The 22643-nt window shown below is 39.6% G+C and overlaps 1 protein-coding gene across 1 annotated transcript in view; it reads left to right on the top strand.

Annotated features, from left to right (window-relative positions):
• LOC147113469 (zinc finger protein Pegasus-like) overlaps nucleotides 1-19209 on the top strand; it is a 31028-nt gene extending 11819 nt beyond the window's left edge. Inside the window, exons 2-4 of the mRNA XM_085994609.1 lie at nucleotides 5058-5224; nucleotides 8808-8990; nucleotides 10706-19209. Coding sequence (XP_085850735.1) covers nucleotides 5092-5224; nucleotides 8808-8990; nucleotides 10706-11637 — 1248 coding nt within the window. The 5' untranslated portion in view covers nucleotides 5058-5091 and the 3' untranslated portion in view covers nucleotides 11638-19209. The remainder of the gene's footprint in view (nucleotides 1-5057; nucleotides 5225-8807; nucleotides 8991-10705) is intronic.
• Nucleotides 19210-22643: the final 3434 nt, after the last annotated feature.

The raw sequence follows: 22643 nt of genomic DNA, 5'->3' as shown, positions 1-22643 counted from the left end.
GCACAAGGATCTCGCAATCCCTGTGTCAAGAACTTCGGGTTTTCTGACCTTCAATTCAATTCAACAGACTAAAGTGGGATCCCCTTGTTCGAAGTGCTGTGACATCAACAGGCTTTCAAAGCAGCCAATCAAAAGGCAGAATTCTCACACAGCAAACAAGGAAGTGAGTAAACTCTCAAAATTCTAACTTTTTAAAATAGAGACCAAAAGAAAGCTTGGGGTTCTCACATGGGGACAAGGCAAACCTAAAATAAAGATGGACAGACATAAAAAAATGTGAAAACATTTTTGAAAAGTTTCTTAATTTTTATTTTTATTATAATAGACAAATTTCACACTGCACAAAATTAAAATTAGTTCTCCAGGCTCTTAATATTTGTTTAGCAGTAATAACGCTGTTAAAATCCCAGTTACGCCTAATCCCTTTGGGTCTAACTTTTAGTAGGGAATTTAACAGCTAATTACTGCGGAAGAGTCGAAGTTTTTGTCAGTTTCAATGATTTGGCTGATTACACAGATTGCCGACTCTGTTTGGGGGGTGGGGGGAGGAATGCACAACGCAGCCTGTGTTGGAGCTATCAATGACCGACTGCAACTTTGGGATTTCCGCCTGCGCCAAATCCCGAAGTTGCTGTCAGTTTCAAAGGGGGAATGATGCCGAATGCTGCCAGTTCACTGTCATCCCGACCGCAAATTGCGGGCCATAGTGTTCATTTGTTGCGGTAACTTTTGTAAGTAGTGGCAGGACATTGAAATTTTGCAGAAACGATGTAAGTGTACAGATATAAAAATGGTTAGCATTTGAGTACTGTAATGTGGCAGTTTGTTGCCAGCAGATTATTGGAAAATAACCTGGCACAATTGGAATCAATCGGACAAGGACACACTAAGTATGATCTAATGGTGACAGTGGCACATGTATCTTGTTAATGAGCTATTTAAAGAAACAATAAACATATATGAAACAGTAAAGGAGTCAATGGTTAATAACAGAAAATCTAGTGTGTTTTTTGCTCACATACTTGCACTCTTGCTGAAATGGTAATGCAAAAAGTGGAACATCTAGTTACCTTAGAATGTCTCTTACAATCCATACTATTAATTTACTAATATTACTGTTATATAGCTTTAGAACATAAGGAATAGGAGCAGGCATAGGCCATACGGCCCGTCGAACCAGCTCCGCCATTCAATAAGATCATGGCTGAATTTCTACCTCAACTCCACGTTACCGACCTATCCCCATATCCCTTGATTCCCTTACTGGCCAAAAATCTATCAATCTCGGTCTTGAATATGCGCATCGACTGAGCATCTACAACCCTCTGAGGTAGAGAACTCTAAAGATTCACAACCCTCTGAGTGAAGAAATCTCTCCTCAGCTCAGTCCTAAATGGCTGACCCTTATCCTGAGACAATGACCTCTAGGCTTAGGCTCTCCAACCAGGGGGAAATGACCTCTTAGCATCTACCCTGTCAAGCCCTCCAAGAATGTTATACGTTTCAATGAGATCACCTCTCTTCTAAGTGCCAGAGAATATAGGCCAAGGAATCACAGTAAAAACTATTGTAACCTTGGGATTTATGTACAAATGGAAATTAATAGTATCTCCACTGTGGGTGGGCTTCTCCCTGTTAACACCTTGGAACTGAGCTATACAGATCGTAAGGTGCCAAGTGTGATCTGCAGTTTGTGCTGAGTTGGGTGATCTCATTTGGGGTGCCAGTATGGGTGTTACAATTGACCTCACCACAGGGCTAGCGAAAGCAAACTCCGCCAAGGCTACTATTCATGTTCCCCATTGCTAGCAGTGGTTTAAATGTATAAAATACCTGTGTCTGTCAGGTGGGGACAGATTCAGACTCTGCTGTGATGCTCTTTATGATCAACTGGGCTGACAGCACTTCCGGTCTATGCTGACTCATGAGGATTAGCCACTTGGGTAAGGTACTGAGGGATGCCTAGTGTCTGTCTAGCTGTATCCCAGCTGTACCCCCTCCTCATCCCAGTTAATGAGGAGGGGGTTGTAAAATTGTGTACAGATATAATAATAATAATAATAATAATAATAATCAACTTTATTGTCATTGTTAGTGCACAAGTGCAGTACAACGAAATGTAGGCTTGCGGCTCCCGAGAGTGTACATTCAGATTAAGACATTTAAACATTCAACATACATTTGGCTTGTAATACATTAACATAAACATAACCATAATAAAGTGCATTGGCAGATGTGCAGGCTTTAGAGTTTATTTGTGGAGTTCAGTAGGATGACAACCCTGGGAAAGAAGCTGTTCCTAAATCTGGTCGTACGGGTGCGAATGCATCTGTAGCGTCTCCCAGATGGCAGGAGGGCGAACAGACTGGCTGGGGTGGGTAGGGTCTTTGATGATGGACCGTGACCTCCGTAAACAGCGTTTCTGGTATATGTGCTCTATGGTCGGTAGCCGGGTGCCGGTAATGCGTTGGGCAGTTTTGACTACCTTGACGACCAGATATGCTGGTTATGTGATTACTCTATCAAACGTGTTGCAGATGTTACTGTAAAATGTTCACTTGAAGTTGAAAAATCCATCTAGCAAATTGATGTTGAGCTTCGCTATGCAGTAAAGATACATTATAGTGCTTGTGATGAATATGTTGATACATCTGTGTGTAAAGTCAGTAAATTCTATTGTTAGTCTGCTAGGATTGAAGATAAAATACTCTTTAGGTGATACGAATAAGATTGATTTTCAAACTATCTTTTTTTAATGTGACTGAAGAGTTTTTTTTTAAAGAAAGCTTAACAGCTAATAGCTTCCTTACTAAAACTATGATCAACATTCTGAATCTCTAAATTGTATAATAAATTGCAATCCTCTGCTTTTTTCCCCCCTCAATTGTTCCACAAATTACTGTACCAATAGTATGAGGAGCATGACTGAGAGTCACTGTGCTAACACATGCATCCATCAGTCCATTGAGAACAAAGACTGCAAGATATATTTGACAACATGCAAAATGTACATTTAGGATTTTAAAATTTTAGCATAATTGCTTTAATGAGCAATCCACCACAACTTGTTTATATTATAAAGCTTGGCATTAATCATTTATATTGGGGATTTAACTGAAGTTTGCAGTGATACAACCCTTCTCTAGAAAAGAGGGCGGGTGGAATTTTATTAATACTAAAAATAGAGCCACAGATGTTAGGCCAATACATTCATTCCTATTAAGATGCTAAATTTTCTCTACTTCAATGGACCAAAATGTCCACGTGTCTGAAGGCTAGCTAAGACCTAAAGACTACAAATTAATTTGCGAAACCGCAAAAGCTGTTTGGGATATTGTTTAGAGCAAATAGACTGGAAATACCAATCGTATCAGAATTGTATCATATTTGTTTGAGACAATAGGGGTCATTAGCACAATCCAGAAGTTAAATCGAGTTTCTGTGTATATACGAGAGAGAAAACAGATCAATTTCCAATATGACAGACTACTGATTACACACGTAGCTTTTGTTTATGTTTGAATGATAAATATTTAATTTTCTCAGTAAAACAAGTAAAATTGTGTTTTAAAATGATTTGAATACTGATTGTACAATGAATTTGAGTAGGTTTTGAACTAACCTTTAAAAAACTTCATTTTTTACTTCAGAAAACATGTCAAACTGAGACTGAAAAACACTGATGGAGAGATGGTGTTTTTTCTCATTCTAATTTGAGGTGCCGTGTAAAATCAAGTGACTTGAATTTTGAAAGCTTGAGCAGAAAAGTTCTGATGATCATCACCTGTGTTTTTGTTGGTAGTTACAAAATGTAAGCCTTCTAAATAGTTATAGCTGTGAGAGACAGATAGACACATGTCCAGGAACCACTCACAAACCACTGCATTCAACATTTACAGAAATCTCCCAGAAACTTGCAAACCAGTGCTACTAAACCTGGGTCTCTTCACTTCTCCCCATGCCTTCACACCGGTCACTGCCAACAAATCTTGAGAATCCACCAGTGAGACAGGTCACATATTCTAGCCCCTAGTTGTGCCAAACCTTGAGTTTTCCCTCCATAATGGTGGCAGACCACAGGACACCAACGTTACCGAACCCCAGGACAACACCCCTAGTGCAACTGGTTCAGATTTGCTCCCGCAGGTATAGTTGAGGCAGAGACCATCACACTTTTTCAGAGAACAGTACATAATCACCTGAAGCAGAGAGATACAGTAATATGAGGAAAAAGCAGGGCAGGAGATTAATTTTGGATTGCTCTAAAGAAAGAGCATGGTCACGATGGGCCAAATGCCCTCCACCATATTGTAAGCTTCTGTGGTTCTGAACCCAACCCCCCACTCTCCAGTACTGCATAAACAGCAGCTACCTACCTCCAACCAAATGATCCTGCTTTGTATCCTCCGCTTTAAAAATGGTAATGGATAAAAATTACATACATCGGGGAAGAAATAAAGCTATTCATTTATGGTTTTCACAGAATTGTAAATTTGATCCCCAGAGCACTGGTAAAAATCCCACATACCAGGCTATAAAAATGACTTATTCAGTCACCTTAAATCAGTGGTTCTGTTGTTATACCCTATGTGGCTTAGCCCCCTCCCCATTGTTTCAAAAATACTGTATCCTCCAACAATGTCACAGAGGATCTGCTAGTATTACTAAACTATGAACTAGTGTATTATGCTGTACAACAGATCTCATTTGGTCTGGTTGTGCGCTGTTATAATTTAAATAAATGACTTTCTACAAAGGGACTGGGATTTGCTATTGGAGAACCATTTTAGGAAGCAGTTCTCTAAATTATGCTATAGTATGTTATGCGGTATTATAATTTTACTGCAGCGTATTTAAAACTCTTTTTGTCTTTCAGTCAAAGCAACTGTGTTCTGCCCTGATGGGATTACGTTTGACCACTTTATTTGAGATATAGCTGGCAGTCAAACAGGCATATTTTGATGAATGCCTATTGCTGCAACACCCAAATTTTATTTAATTTCATTGTTGTGACTCGTGATGTGCACCACACCAAGTGACCTTTTCCTTTTTTCAAGGAAATAAAGCAATTTCTTGAAACACTATAAAAATATGGATGAGAAGAGAGCTGCTTCCGTAGACTTCGTCAAGGATTTCCAGGAGTATCTCACCCAACAAACCCATCATGTGAACATGATATCTGGCTCTGTTGGTAGGGAGAAGGAGCCAGAATCCCTACAGATTGGTAAGGACATGTTTAGTCACTGTGTGTATATGTATATAAAAATTAGGTATGCACTAGCATGTCACTCTTGCCTGTTTTTCTAAATTATTTGAAGAAATCCTAGAGGACAAACTTCAAAAGCTTTATTCAGCTAAAGTTTATATTATGTACGGATTACACACCTATTGTAGCTTTTGTTTTCTTTTGTGTCTTCCTCATCATGCTAATAGTTCAGTATACAACAAAAACAACTCCAGGTGAATTTTGAAGCCATCTAATTATCTCACCTGTTTGATGTTGACAGTTAGAAAAGGTAATTGTTCTGATTGCTTAACTTGGGAGAAGCAGACAGACAAGAGTGTCTTTCTTTGTTCTAATCTGGTTTTTCAAAGCAAACAATACCTCTTTGAGGAAAATGGATTTGGAGAGAGGCATGGAAGGAAGAAAACAGGTTGAGGGTGAAGAAGAAAAGAAAGACTTACATTTATATAGCGCCTTTCACGACCACCGGACGTCTCAAAGCGCTTTACAGCCAATGAAGTACTTTTGAAGTGGAGTCACTGTTGTAATGTGGGAAGAGGCCTGGAACCTCTGGCCTCTCAACTTCCCCGGGGAAGGTGGGGTGGGGGGGATGGTCAAGTGTAATTGGGAAGGAATAAATAGAGGGCTATGGATGAGGTGAATGATAGCGGAGTAAGGGTGGGGGGTTTAGGCTACAGAGGTACAGAGGGTGTGGGAAGGTAAAGGGCTAGGGAGCACAACGGATGTGTGAGAGTGAGCAGGAGTAATGCGGGGGGGGGGGGGGGAAGAGAACAGATGGGAAGGGAGGTGCTGAGCGCCTCATTTTTCCCACAATCCTCACATAAAGGCAGCCTGTTGCCACTGGTGACTCCCTACCTCACCTCACCACTCCATGCCACCTATCACCTGAAAGGAACAAAGAAAAAGAGTTAAGAAGAGGGACAGAAGCAGAAGAGGGGAGACAAACAGCAATGAAAAGGAAACAGATCCTGTAGCAGAGAAATCCTACTTCCTGTGTGCCATGCCACAGGAGATTGGCTAATATATTAAATTTGATACATGGGCCATATGTTTTGTTCAAAGCTCCTATGTAAACCAACTCTTCAGCTGCCAACCTTGGCTCAGTGATCGTAATATTGCCTCTGAGTCACAAGGTCGTGGATCCAAGCCCCACTACAGAGACTTCCACATAATCTAGGTTGACACTTCATGTGCAGTACTGAGGGAGTGCTGCACTGTCGGAGGTGCCGTATTTCAGATGAGACGTTAAACCAAGGTCGTCTCTGCTCTCTCAGGTGGACATAAAAGCTTCATGGTACTATTCAAAGAGCAGAAGACTTCTTCTGGTATCCTGCCAACATTTTATCCTTTAACCAACATCACTCAGACAAATTATCTGGTCATTTATTTCATTGCTGTTTGTTGGACCCTGCTGTATGCAAATTGGCTACTGTTACAAGTGACCACATTTCAAAAGTACTTAATTGGTTCTGAAATACTTTGAGATGTCCAGTGGTCATGAAAGTTACTATATAAATGTAAGCTCTTAATGGGAAATCTCTTTAGGAAAAAATGTCCATATTTTCTCACCTGTGATGCCAGTTGGAAGTGCTGTGATAGGAGTTTCACCGTCAGAGGTGTCACACTTTGTTTTAGTTAGTTAGCTGAATTCAGATTGTGCAGTCTGAGCATGTACAGTGGACCCACTTCTTTGGGATACATCAATATCATTAAGTAGTTGAACTGCAGGAATATTTTTCATTGGCTCCTCGCAGTTTCTGCAGTTATGTTTGAGAATTATATGAAGAAAAGCTAGAAGACAAACTTCCTGTAATGCTTGATTTGAGAGACAGACTACTGATTGTAAAGCTTTTGTAGCTTTTATTTTGTGTTCTATATACTATAAAATGCTTCAAGCTGAGAGAGATGGATGGCCTTTCCTCTAAATTTCAGTTTATTTTTCAAAAACAGTTGAATTCTGAAGCAAACTGCCTCTAATTACCACCTGATTGTCGTGTTATATTTAGTTAGACAAATATTAATGTTTAATTAGTTACATCTTCCTGACTGGGAGAGGAGCGTATCTCTCATTAGCACCTGATTGTTTAACTTATCATAACAGGTGATAATGTTAATCTAATTAATGACATTATGAGACTTGGTGGGGACAGTCAGAGAGAGGGAGATAGAAACCTTATCTTAATTTCAGTGTTTTGTCCACCAAATGAATTGAATTTTGAAATATTTAATTATCAGCTGTGTTTTGCTGATACAGGAAACTTTGGTTTATCCGGAGGTTAACTGAGCCACTGGCAAAAATCAGGAGCCGTTTTGTTAGGTTTTTTTTCTTTACGTTGCTTTTTTTTCACCAGTCAGGCTCTGCAAGGTCTCGCTGAAGCTGTTGCTAAGCTACAGAGACGCTTGCAAGGTACGGCCGACTGTTTAGAAGCTGTGGGTTTGTTGCCAGATACGGAGCTCAAAATCTCTGTATGTTTCAACATTAGCGCTGGATTGTCCGGCAGTTTTGATGGGACGGCAACAGCTCGGTCCCGTCGGTGCCGGATAGCGCAAAGTTTCCTGTAGTAATTGGAATGTTTAATTTTTCATGCAATTATCCAGAAAGACACTAAGGTACCCTTCAAAAGCACGTAATTGGCTGTGAAATTCTTTTGGGCATCCTGAGATGATGAAAGACACTCCAGGAACCATCGCAAAACTCCAAATTCAATGTTTACTAAGATCCCTTAGAAAGTCACAAACTAGTGTTGCCAGACATGGGATTTCCCCCACCTCCCACCCAGTGCTGTCAGGCCCATTCCCTACCTCTCTCCTCACTGCTAATTGACATCACGAATCCACCAATTAGCCAAACTTTAATTCTAACCCAGTGAAATCCCAGGTTCCCCCTCCATAGTGGTCTAGATCAAAAGACGCAGCCATGCTGCAAAAATCAGCAGTACTGTTGAATACCAGGACCCGTAACTCAATGCTACCAAAGCCAGGGCTGCCCCAAATGCAGCTAAACCACATTATCTCCTCCAATACCGCTAAATACCAGATATTTACCTCTAATTGGTGACTCTGACATATTATCTTGCTGTATATTCTCAGCATTAAAAATAGTAAATACATAGATAAAGGGATATAGTTGTGACATTTATTCCACAAGGCACCAGGAAAAATCTTAGAATACCATTTAATAAAAGTGGAATTTGACTTAATTCAGTCCCTGTAAATCAGTGTTATCACTTATTTGGCACAAACATGATTGTAATAAAACAGTAAATTCTTTGTCTCTCCCTGAGGAATGCCATGGGAGGTCTACTAGTATATAGGTATAAATAAAAAACAGAATTTTCAGAAATAAATGTCATTCATTCAGCAGTTTATGCTCTTAATAGTTTATGCAAATATAGAAAATTAGTATATACCTAGTAGAAATGTACTGTCATTCATAAAATGTTAGTGACACTTGCATTGTAAATATATTTTTTCTTCTCTGGTATGGACTGACTTTTAGTTCAAATTGTAAAAAGCTGTATTTTTGAATCTTACTCACTTTTCTGGGATTTATCACTGTCAGCGGGATCAGAAAATGATCAGAATGGAATGCATCATGCTTCAGTTGAAGTTTCACTGGATGATGGCTCGGGGCTTATGGGTGATGGGCTGCAAAGAACATATGATGGAAAACTGAAGTGCCGATACTGTAACTATGCCAGCAAAGGGACTGCACGACTGACGGAGCACATCAGAATGCACACAGGTAATGACTGTACACTATTGGCTTCTAAATTATTTTTAAAAAAGTAATTATCAAATTTGTTTGTTTCTATTTAAGCTACCTAAAGGAGCAGTACTGTACAATAAAGTGAAAACATAGCAATCTAATCAACATACTCAACAGTGTCAAATCCTAAGGTTTTGAGTTCCCAATGCCTCCCTTATTTTGTTATATACTTCTGGAAAGTCATTTGGAAATGAGTCAGTCAGCCATTTTACTTTTGCTAATGTGAGATTGGTGCAGGGATGGTAGGTTGTATGGTACAAGGAGAGCTCAGCTGATGATGCAAATGTTGCTCTTTTCAATGAAGATAATAATTTACACAGCACTGTTAAATCCTATACGAGACAAAAGAGGGGTAATTAGATAGCTTGCTTCACCTGCATTCGCCATCCAGGTTGATTCTGAGCATGTGGTGTTCATTATAATAGGGGTGTGAATGTAAAACTATTCCCTTAATATAAATAAATAGACTTAAATGGAGTCTCACCATCAGAGCCCCTTTAAAACACTCAAGAACTACAGTTAACTTGTATTTTCCTCTATGTTATTGGATTTCTTTGGTTAAAATTGAATGTTGGTACCCTCATTACTGGAACTAGTTTATGACCGATTGCTGTTTGGCAGTGTAAGAGAGTTAGATTGACATCAGCAGTTAAATTAATTAACTCCAGCTACATCAGTGATCCTTCTGTCATTTTAATGGTGTCAATGGTGATTCAGTTTCTCTTCACTGTTTGGCTCAGTGATGTCTTGCAGAGGTTCACTGTCATTCTCCCTTTTTAGACAACAATTTTTACTCAAAAAAAAAAAAAAAAAGAAACGAGAGGATGTTAAATTTGATCACAATTCTTTGTAACAGTTTGATTTTTTTTAAAAGGCGTACCGATGGTGAGTCTCCCTGTTTAAAGTGAAAAGGGCCAGGACTAACGAAAAAGCAGGTAAGGATTAAAGTGTTAAGTATTATTGGTAACATCTGATTCAGACAACTATAGCATAGTACAGTACTGCTCCTCTAGGTAGGGTATATAATGCTGTAAAACCAGCATGTAACAGCTACATTTTTCAATTGTAGTTACATTTGAGAAGTTACTATGTTTTTTTTTAATGAGTAGAGAATGGCAACACCATAATCTCCATTGGGTTGTGATGTGCAACCCAGGAAGTGCCGTACCACTCCTTTTCCAAATTCATCCTATAAGAGACAAGTTATTTTCTGTTGATTTTAATTTGACACATATTTCTTCCTCAACATTTTTTATGTGTTTTTTTCTAAAACAGATGGTGGGTAGCCTGGTAGCAGAGTAGGTGAGAGAATTGTATTATGTCACCTCATCATATTTCATCAGTTAGCTGAAATTCCAGCCCTTAATTTGGGGGGAACATAAATCCAATTGACACATTCATCAGCCACTCGGGAGGAGTTTCATCAGTTCTTAACTGATCTGCTACACAGAGAAAATCCACAAATCTGAACTGTCTCACCATGAGGAAAGAAAAACATAACTACCCAGTCTTGATACATGGCAAGCACACTGCCTGTCAGTTGACAACCAAATGCCATTGTTGATGGTGATCTTGGAGTTCCATGGCTCTTTCAGCACTCCCAGCTGAAGGACAAGATGCTTAGAGGAGGAAAAATGCAAAAAGGGAGAGATAAAATGGCAAGGTTTGCTGATGTATTCTTTCTGATACAGGTGAGAAGCCCCACAGATGTCACCTATGCCCGTTTGCTTCAGCGTATGAGCGGCACCTCGAAGCACACATGCGCTCACACACAGGTGAAAAACCATACAAATGTGAGCTTTGCTCCTTCTGCTGCAGTGACCGAAGTAATTTGTCCCATCACCGTAGACGTAGGCACAAACTTCTTCCCTTGAAAGGTGCTAGGACCTGCCTGATCAATAAGAAAATGTTGGGAGTGTTACAGAAAAAAACTAGCAACTCCCTGAGTTATGGGCCAAGTCTTCTGATTAATCTAAGTCCTCCTTCCATGGTGGTACAGAAGCCAGATTACCTCAATGACTTTTCTCATGATATATCAGCTAACTCCTATGAGGGTGTGCAAAAAATACAGTCTGGTGGGATCTCGAGGGACACGCAAGATATTATGGTGGATAATCCATTAAACCAGCTTTCTACCTTAGCAGGCCAATTGTCCAGTCTTCCACCTGAAAACCAAGCTCCAGCATCTCCTGAGGTGGTAACCTGCAGGGATGAAAAACCATATGTGATCTCACAGTCTGCAGCACCAGTCGTTTCCACGGTAGCTTCCAGTGTGGCCCAAAGCTCATCCCCTATCAGTCCAGATGCATGTCCCATGCTCAATCAGCGGAACTTCAGTCCTGTGGCTGGCCCCAGTAGTGAGCACAGTGCTCACACAAGTACACCCAGCATGTCGAACAGCCAGCCTAGCACCCCTGCTCCTGCACTTCAGGTCCAGGATCCCCAGCTTCTGCATCATTGCCAACACTGTGACATGTATTTTGCAGACAATATCCTTTATACTATTCACATGGGATGTCATGGTTATAAGAACCCATTCCAATGTAACATATGTGGATGCAAATGTAGAAACAAATATGACTTTGCTTGTCATTTTGCTCGGGGTCAACACAAGCAGAATTAACAGTACAGCACCTAAATAAGTGCTGGTATTCAATTTCAATACATATTGGACTAATGTTGGTTCATATTAAGAATATTAAATATGTATTAAGAGGGATTGATTTACTTGCCTCACTTTTTTTCCTTTTGTGGACACTTTAAAAAGATTTTCTTTACAGAGTCTTCTGAAGTAGGTATGAACTAGGTTCAGGCCATTTCAAAGTATATTGGTGCAGCACCATTTGATACATCTACTACAGTCAGTCCTAGAAAAGTGTAAATTTTGGCAATAGCATCATTTCTTACCTCCGAGAAGATTGCAGTGATCTTAGAGTGGTCTATGTGTTGCTTATACTCGTGTGTCAAGTACTTGCAGAAGTGCTGATCTTGTTTAGTATCCATCTGTCACTAGTGAGAGAGAAACTTGAATTAGAGTGTACAGATAATTGAAATGATGTCATCTCCAATTACTTTGCCCCAGGGTACGTTTTCTCTCGATATTCTACAGTAAGTTGAAATTAACTTTGTAAATTATATTATTTTAATGCATCTTTTGTGTACTGGAATTTTCTTTCTGCATTGAAAATGCTGAGATCAAAATAGGTTGCCTTTTTAAAGACCCATTCAAAGGTTTTGTGTTTTAAAATGGACAGCAGCAGGCCTAACTTGAAAAGAAATCTTTATCAAATGCAACATAAAACAGTTCCTTAGTTCTAGTAAGCATTCACGGTGGCACGGTGGCATAGTGGTTAGCACTGTTGCCTCACAGCGCCAGGGACCCGGGTTCAAATCCCGCCTCGGGTGACTCTGCTGTGTGGAGTTTGCACATTCTCCCCGTGTTTGCGTGGGTTTCCTCCGGGTGCTCCGGTTTCCTCCCACAGTCCAAAGATGTGCGGGTTAGGTTGATTGGCTATGATAAATTGACCCTTAGTGTTAGGGGGATTAAATACATGGGGTTACGGGGATAGGGTGGGATATGTGTTGGTGTAGGGGTTACGGGGATCGGGTGGGATATGTGTCGGTGCAGGCTCGATGGGCCGAAATGGCCTCTCTCTGCATTGTGGGATTTCTGTGATTCACATTTCATTATTCAACAAGTAACAGCTTTTCATTGCAAAATCTAGTTTAAGTAGTTGAACTCAGTTTAATCAAACCAAACAGTTGTCCCTCAAAATCTTTACAGATGTACATATGCTAATTCCATGGACTAGAAACATCTCTACATCAGTGTCAAAAATCCAAGATTCAATTTTTAAAAAACATTCTGTAGTGCTACAAATAAGTAAAGTGCTTTGATATAGTTTTGTATTTCCAAAATTGCTATATCTGCCAGAATTAGTAAGCACCGCCCATATCTCCATGTTTTGCATATGGGCAGTGTCAGTGGAGGATTGGTTTTGCTGTTGGCCATTCATGTGGCGGCATGTGTTGGGACAATCCTTATCCCTTTTACTTTAATGCAGGCACATGGACTTGCAACAGGGTCTGATCAATAATCTTTAATTAAATCAATATAAACCCAACATATGCAGTACTTATGAGATAGGCACTGTGATACTTACAAGTAACAAACTCATTGGGGGTTTATGATCTAAACTCTTTGATTACTTATGGGAAGACTATTTAGAGTTCCTACAGTTTCCTGGTGAGTTCCACCTTTTATAACGTCCCGTATGTAAGGTTAGTACATCAGCCGTCATGTAGACAAATTCTCCTTCCCGCACATGTGCGTTGCAGCTCAATCTGTTTATTGTTCTCCAGGCATTTTACATGCTTGAGTGGTTAGGCTGGACTTGGGATCAGCACTTTCTTATCTTTTCAGGCATTTCTCGCACTCTTAATCACCTGGTCCCTGAATTATAGCCACCTTTACAGACATGTTGGCACTTAATTCTCTCTCTCAACATTCTTTTCCCAGCTTTTTACTCCCAGCACTCAATGTCCCGTTGTTAACCACTACTACTATTCTACCTTACTTGCTATTCCTAACAGCATGTATTCTTTACACTATTGGGAGCTGGATTTTCATGGAGGTTCTTCCACTTGTCCACTGTAACTTTGGCAGAAGAGTCGCAGAAACCCCGGGAAAACGGTGTAAAACATATTTACAGTGTTTGCCAGGATTTCTTAGGCCAAAATTACAACAGGCAAGCTGGAGAACCGCCATGAAATTTTACCCCTTGGTTTTTAAACATTATTGTAGATTTTACGGGTAGAGTTTTGTTTGGTGGAATTTACATCAGGAGTCACTGTGCATTATAGTTGTTGGACTGCTTAGTGATTTTTATTGCATAAATGTAGTTCAAAACTACAGAATTTAAAGGAGCAATTAAATTGCTTTACATTAATGCTGTACTTCATGCATAATATGTATTTTAAACTGAGTATGACCTAATGTATAACCTACAAACATTACCTTCTGTTCTTTACAGTTAGATTTAAAGTACTATGAATCATATTTGGAATACTCAAAGCACTTTTTATATTGCTGGAGCAGAGCTGACTGTAGATACACAGTTTTCCCCTCTGTTGCCTGATATCCATAGTGTAAACAACCTGCTCCAGTAACTTGACAGTATTGTAAATCCACAGAAATGTGGGTCTGCTAAATACAATATACTGTTGGGTTAAGGTCAGCTCCTGGAGTAAAATAAATGCAGGGAACTTGTCCTTCACATTTGCACTCCTGAGGTTTGTGGCTGCTTGTGTTCTGGGAGCACTGGGATCTGCTTTCAGATCCAGCAGGAATGATCTCCTTGGTTGGTGCAAAATTATCAACTATTGCAACAGTGAGGGAATGAAAAAGCAAATGGGTCTCCATTGCAACACACACTAGATACAGGAAACTTTGGTTTATCCGGAGGTTGTATGTCCGGAAACCTCAATCTACTGGCAGAAATCAGGAGCCGTTTTGTTAGGTTTTTTTTCTTCTCGTGGCTTTGTTTTCAACAGTCAGGCTCTGGAAAGTCTCTCTGACGCTGTTGCTAAGCTACAGAGACGCTTCCAAGGTACGGGCCGACTGTTTACAAGCTGTTGTTAAGCAACAGTGTTTGTTGTCAGATACGGAGATGAAAACCTCCGTATGCTTCAACATTAACTTTGTATGTCCGGCAGTTTTGATAGATCGGCAACAGCTCGGTCCCGTCGGTGCCGGATATAACACAGTTTCCTGTACTGTATTAAAAAAATAAATAGTATCTATTGTAGCTCAACTAGTCAACACTCAACATTAATGTTTTAAAAAAGTCTCTCCATCACAGACCACACTAATCGTTATATGGCAATAGTGCAGTGTTGATATAAAATTATAGATTGTTCTTTAACTGACTCCATTGAGTATGCTTGTCACCAAAGCAGACAAAAGATACACACCTTTTGTGCCTTCAAGGCTGAAAGTTGATCTAATTTAACATTTTTCTTTTTTATAATGACTTGATTTTTAAATACATTTGGTTAGTATTTAGCACAAAATAGTAACAGCTGTATTCTATTGTTTGGCAAAACAACAGGGTTATCTTTCTCATGTCACTTTTGAAATGTATAATATGTAAATCTGAAGTGGAGTTGCCTGCTTGTCTGCTGTATTCTCCTTTATTTGGTTCGAAAGTGATATTGACCTATGAGGGTTAGTTATAGTGGTCATTGGTAAATAATGGGCTTCAGTTTTACATTCATCAAATTTAATTAATTCTAATGTGCATTATTGGCTAGTAGTACAAAATTTCAACAAGCATAAACTTTAACCTAAGTTTTAAAGAATTAATAACCAGAGGTGCCTAATAAATACATTTTAAATACAAGAATGTTATTGTCATTTTTCAGGCTTCCAGTATACGCATCATTAAGTCAGAAGATAATCTATTTAATGTGTTTTTTTAAATTAAGTTATGTCAAGTAACTACATGTGTTGCTATAATACATTTACAAAATAGATGTATATTTCACTTTAAATATGGGTTTTTGATGATGGAATATTGGATTTTTTAAAGCAGGGACACTGGCTTCACAAGGTCATTGCAAATATGTATCATTTTACAATCTCACCTCTGGGTCAGAATGTTGTGGGTTTAGCCCACACCAGGAGTTGGGTGCATAATTTAGGTTTGGTATTTTAGTACTGAGAGAGTGTTTCATTGTTGGAGATGCAGTCTGTGGTCAAGATATTAGACATCTGTCTGTTCCGTGGGAATGAAGATCCAATGGCACTATGTGAAAAAGTTCTCCAGATGTCCTAACCATATTGCCTCCTTCAGCCAATGGCACCAAACTGCAGGAAATACAGGGACAGAGTGATCTCCTGGACGAGTTTCGATCGCCTAGATGGGTTGGAGAGGAATTTCCCAGATTTTTTCTCCCAAATTGGCCATTGGGTTTTTTATCTGGTTTTTCGCCTCTCCCGGGAGATCACATGGGTTCGGGTGGGATGGAGAGTGGAAGTAGATTTGAGGTTAGGATCAGATCAGCCATGATCTTATTGAATGGTGGAGCAGGCTCGAGGGGCCGATTGGCCTACTCCTGCTCCTATTTCTTATGTTCTTAAAAAGAAATTATAACTGGTCATTCATTTTATTGCCATTCTGCATTAGAAACATCCCACAAATAGCAATCATATTTGTCTACATATCTGTTGCTACACGCTGAAAGTAATGCATTGCGTGAAGGCAAGCATTATTAAGTAATCCTGCCTGCTTCACTCTAATCTTTTGGCTCTGCTCCAATAATCACTTAAGTTTCTTGCTAATTCTAATATTGGTTTGGGACACTTCAGCATTAAAGCGTGCATGCAAAATACAAAACAGGCAGTGACAAATGAAGGCTGAGTCTTGGAAAGCCATGTTCCACCAGTTAGTAACGCTCCTCAACGACAGACTTTTTCCACCAAAAAGCTATTCATTTCAATTGAAGTTACTTATATGCCTATATAAGTTACTGCACTTCAAAATTAGTTATTATATGTGAAGAGCTTTGAGATGCATAAGGCACTATATAAGTGCAAGTTCTTTTTTAAGCTGCTGAGAGCCAAGAGCTAAAATGCCAAACACTTTGTAAGTCTCTTTATAAACTACAGCAAACTTTATAAACTATATAGACAAACCTCTTAATATCATATTGCGTGTCAACCCAGGACAATCCAGTGGGGCCCATTTACCTTAATTCTGTTTTAACTTGCACACCTCTTGTATATAACATTTAAAAACACGCCTTTCCTTTTATTTTGTAATTACAGTTCATCCCTTTTTGCAGGGTGAGGTATTTTAACAAACAATAAATCTATGGCATCTCAGCTAATTTAATCTGTTCCCAAAAATACCAAACTGATCCTTTAAGTACAGGTTTCAAAGGTGCACAGTTGCCCTCTGGTACCTCACCCCAATGGTCATAGCAGTGTATGAGACAGTGAGCATCAATGTTAAGGGTATCATAGCTGATCTAGATCCAGCCCTGACTCAATGTTTACATACATGGTGCCAATGGGTAGCTCAATAGTAATCAAAGCCAGAAACTCTGACTATTTCTCTCCAAAACACCTGGGCAGTTAGACCAATTTTAGAGTCCCTACAGCCATTCTGGCTGAGATCAGTTAAACAACAACAACTTGAATTCTACAGCGCCTTTAGTATAGTAAAACAGGAGCGTTATCAGACAAAATTTGACACCGAGCCAATGTTCCCCGTAATTCTTTTTGGGTGCGCAGCCCCTTTAAGTGGCTGCGCAGCCCATTCACAGATTCACGAATGCACAAACTTGAACATTGCAAAAGCCGGTTCCGGGCTGCTCAGGACTGGCAGGGAGCTGCACAGCTTATAGGGAACGTTGCACCGAGCCACATAAGGGGATATTAGGAAAAGGTAGGTTTTAAGGAGCATCTTAAAGGAAGAAAGAGAGGTTTAAGGAGGGAATTTCAGAGCTTGGGGCCTAGACTGCTGAAGGCATAACTGCCAATGGAGAGACAAAGGAAAATGGGGATGCACAAGAGGCCAGAAGTGGAGGAACACAGAATTCTCGGAGGATTGTAGGGCTGGAGGAGGTTACAGAGATAGGGAGGGACGAGGCCATGGAGAGATTTGAACACGAGGATGAGAATTTTAATTTGAGGCGTTGCTGGACCGGGAGCCAATGTAGGTCAGTGAGCCAAGGGTGATGGGTGAATGGAACTTGGTACAAGTCAGGATACTGGCAGCAGAGCTTTGGGATGAGCTGAATTTTACATAGGGTTTAACAGAGCACAGATCTTGGGATCAAATATGAAACATTCCTGGTCTGTTTGCCACAGTTACTTATTATATAGACATACTGAGTTAGGACAAGCACATTATAATCAAGGCCACTAATTCTCAGTTTTTATGCAAAAATGAACAGAATTGCAGAATATACACCAGTAAAAATCCTGGAAAATCTAGTAATCTCATCTATTAAAAATGGAATTTGATTTATTCAGTCACCATAAAAAATGGGCCTAATTATAAATGGACAGAATTACATAATGTGATCTCCACAACACCTTTAAAATCCTGGAATCCCGTGTAATAAAATGACATTTTACTTATTCAGTCACTAGAGAACACAATCAGAAAATGGTATATGACAGTAAGAGACCTCCGCTGTATCAGTTTAAAACTGTACAGTGGACAACTTTGTTAGAGCTGGTATTTTGATTGTGGATATTACAGCGTCTAGCTATGTGTAAAATCTTCAATAATAGTCAGGGGTCCAACCAGATCTTTGCAGTTGTAATTTTTCTCAGATTCCTCAATCATTCTCTAGTGTTTCTGACCAAACGGAGTCCAGTATTCCATCATTAATTTGTTGTATGTGATTATATACATAAATGTCTATTAATATGATGGCAGACACCACTGAGATAGCACTTTATTAAGTAGAACTTAAGGAATTTGGTTAAAGAAGTGGGGGTTAAGCCTTTGGCTTGATTATTCCAAGCTTTTGTGACTAATAATGCTTTGTCACATTGAGTTTTATAAGCCCAGATTTATTTTGATTCATTTTGTACACTATATAATGGAAGTTTTGTTACACATTAGTAACTATTGTAAAATATGTGTCCTTTTTTTGTTTGCATTGTGTTGTCTTTCAGCAATGTTCTAGGTATATATGTACACACATTAACAAGTGCATATAAATTCAATACACAATTACATTTAGGTGCTGTAAAAATGTGAATAAACTGTGTTGATGTGATTAAATTAAATTGCTATTTAACAAACTATTGCTAACATTGGTTGGTACAAGTGCTTGATAGAAAATGCTATCTGTTTAAACTAGCTACAGTGTTTGTATTTTAATAAAAATGTACATTATAAAAGTGAAGTTCCTTAATATTTCATGTGAGATTATCTAAGCTCGATGCCCCTAGAAGTTGCTGTGACAAAATGCACTGTGCAGTGACATGAGCAGTTTAAACATTGTTCCTGTTTTTGAGTTAGATCGTGTAAAATAAAACAGAGCTGACAAATTCAGTTATTGAGTTGCATTTTGTATAACACCTTCTCGTGTTGCTTTAATTAATTAGTATAAAGTGAAACTGAAGATTTTGCTCTTTGTACAATAAAGGTAAAAGTTTACATTTTCTAAAAAAGCAGTTGTTTGATTTTTTTGTTTTCTACATAGATTATACAAATGCTTTTCTCATGTCATGGCAGATCAGATGGAAGAATTTTCCTTGGATCACATTTTAATAAACCTGCTCCCACATAGCTGTGGCTGCGTATGTGTGTGTCAACGGGGAAGAAATTTCTATGGGTTGAATTTTCCAGGGTGGTAGCGGGTGCAATCAGTGGCAGGTCAGGTGGGAAAGTTGTTATTTTTGACAGCGGGTCAGGAACCCGCAGTCCTCTCGCTCCCACGTGCCTTTCCCCCAGGCGCGTCTGTCATCGTGGAGCCGACCCAACCAGCAGTGGCGGGGGACCCAATTGAGATCATTATCATGTAGTTGACAGGCACTTAAGAGCCTTTTTCCCTCTACGTTTTAACTTTCCCTGCATGGCCACGGGATTCACGCAGCTCGGGGACCATGTCGGTCAACCTGAGGCGTGAGTTCCATGGCCATTGCTCCAGCTGATTACTTGACAGCATAGGAAACAAACGAAAATAAAAACAGAAATAAAAACATGTTGATTACATCAGCTAACAGATTGATGGAAATTCTGTTCTACTTGAAAAGCTACTGGTAAATATTAATTCAGAAATTCTTGAAGGGATGTAAGTGCTACCCTGGATGGTGAGGGAATACATTTTTCACTGGCCATTCTCGGCCGTTGCCTTCCAACTCAACAGTAATTGCAGTGAATTGATCTGCACTATAAAAAATGACATATACTATTTAAATACATTTTTGTATTGTTTCTGGTCAGGTTTTTCTCACAGTATACTTTGATTATCCAGTTACACATTAAATCAAGTCATCAACTGTAACAATTTCATTCTCATCACTCATTCCACTGGTTCAATTTGCTTTCAGTCTCTGAATATAACTAATGTAATTTTTCAGTCTGAGACTTTGAGGGTGAATTTCTGCACAAGTTCTCTCACTTGTCCAAGAGCTACAGAAATCCCAGAAACACATAAGCACCACTTACACTGTTTGTCAGGGTTTCCGCAGCTCTTCTGCTGAACTTGCGTAAGATTGTAAATCCATCCCTTTACAATTACATTTCAAATCTGCTTAATTTTATAGATTACATATACACACATCTTTTATTTGTATCAGTTACTGATACAAAAGTCTATAGATTTGTGACTAAAGCACCAATAACTTCCTAATAATGTACTTTTTAAATTATGTTCTTGATCGTATTTGTAGATTGCACCATATTACTTAATGATAATACTATTTAAATATTTCTTTGTCACTCATATATAACTTTTATTATAGTATTGTAAAGATTCAACACACACTATTTTAGATTAAACTTAAAATCCAATGTGGTCAGGGTCCCTTTTAAGGATCCTGGCTGAAAACCCGTCATGAATGATGTCACCAGACCCACTCCATCTAATTGGGGCGGGTAATGCGCTGGGTGGGCTTAATAGGCCCCATTAAGGTAAGTTCATTTTCTGCAGCAGGATGGAGCCAGCTGTGGGGTCGCGACCGGCCGCACCGGATCCGCCCAGGTAGGCAAAATTCCGGCCTATGATGCCACCTGTGATTACTCCCTTATTACTAGTTTTCTTTTTACATTGTTCTGTCCTGAGCTGGTTTTTATTTTGTGAACACATGTATGTTAGCTTCCAAATTTTGAATTACACATCAGGATTCCTTCTGAAAATATGAACTCATGGAATAACTAATGCGTACAGTAGTGACCTTTAGCAGGCAAACCCAAGAATTGCAGCCTTTCATAGGATGTGCTATCCAGCCTGAAAGAATTCCAGAATTGCACACACCTTGGAAAATAGCAATGTCTTCCCTAAGACTCGCATCTTAAATTACCGAGTTGAATACAGAAAGAGAAATCCTGAATTGACTTGCTGCATCATTGGTACAACAGCGAGTAGCTGATATCGTACAGGGCTGCAGGATTAGTGCAATTATTGATTTTGGTACTCTTGGGTTAGGACAAGATTAATCAGCTGTGGTTCTCACTCTTGATCACTGTCCCATGGCTCCTGTTCACTAGTAGCCTTTGAAAGTGCACTTGTAGATGTCGGGTGAGGCAAGAACTGGGCTTAGCTGTGACACATCCCATCGTAATAACCTGCCAACACTCACTGTCTGGGCTGACATGAAAAATAGCCACTTGAGATAGGTATTGGATACCAGAGGATGATGCCCATAGGAGGAAACTTCACATGAAAATTTTTGATGAAGCAGATGCTCCATATAATGAATTTAGTGCATAAAAACATAGATAAAGGACTTTCTTCGTCTAGAACTTTATCTCAGATGGTGACACAAAACAGGCAGTATCGGATCGGCCGCCTGTTGTACGCACCGTCTGATCAACAACTTCATCTTGTATTTATATAGCGCCTTTAACATAGTAAAACGTTCAAGGTGCTTCACAGGAGTATTATATGACAAAAAATTTGACACCAAGCCACATAAGGAGAAAATTAGGGCAGATGACCAAAAGCTTGGTCAAAGAGGTAGGTTTTAAGGAGCGTCTTAAAGGAGGAAAGAGAGGTGGACAGGTTTAGGCAGGGAATTCCAGAGCTAAGGGCCTAGGCAACAGAAGGCACAGCCACCAATTGTTGAGTGATTATAATCGGGGATGCTCAAGAGGCCAGAATTAGAGGAGCACAGATATCTTGTGTGTGTGGGTGGTGGGGGGAGGAGGAGAGAGATTACAGAGATAGGGAGGGACTTAGGTGCGAGTTAGGACACGGGCAGCCGAGTTTTGGATGACCTCAAGTTTACATAGGGTAGAATGTGGCCAGAAGTGCATTGGCATAGTCAAATCTAGAGGTAACCAAGGCATAGATGAGTGTTTCAGCAGCGGATGAGCTGAGGCAAGGGCGGAGACGGGCGATGTTACGGAGGTGGAAATAGGCAGTCTTACTAATGCCGCAGCTACGTGGTCGGAAGCTCATTTCAGGGTCAAATATGACACCAAGCTTGCGAACAGTGTGGCTCAGCCTCGGACAGATGTTAGGGAGAGGGATGGAGTCAGTGGCTAGGGAACGGATTTTGTGGCGAGGACCGAAAACAATGGCTTCGATCTTCCCAATATTTATTTGGAGAAAATTTCTGCTCATGCAGAAATGGATGTTGGACAAGCAGTCTGACAATTTAGAGACCGTGGAGGATATTCACAATGGAACTCAATTATCAGGCACTGCGTATAATGGGCGGCTGATCCGCTACCGCCTGTTTTGTGCCACCACCCAAGACGAATTTCTAGGCCTATAACTTTTTTTTATGAAAGCATCAGTTCACAAATCAAAAATATTGTCTATAGTTATTCCTAATTAATTTTATGCACTAATTATAACTATTATTTCTTGAAATCATGTTTTGGTATAGTTGAAAACACAATTATAATTGTTTCATTTTTTAATCTAATTGTATTT

Source organism: Somniosus microcephalus, chromosome 8 (genome assembly GCF_052327205.1).
Source record: "Somniosus microcephalus isolate GS21.2 chromosome 8, FLI_Smic_1.0, whole genome shotgun sequence".
Classification (NCBI taxonomy): domain Eukaryota; kingdom Metazoa; phylum Chordata; class Chondrichthyes; order Squaliformes; family Somniosidae; genus Somniosus; species Somniosus microcephalus.
Note: the sequence above shows the minus strand (reverse complement) of the source record. Positions and strands in the feature narration are given on the sequence as shown.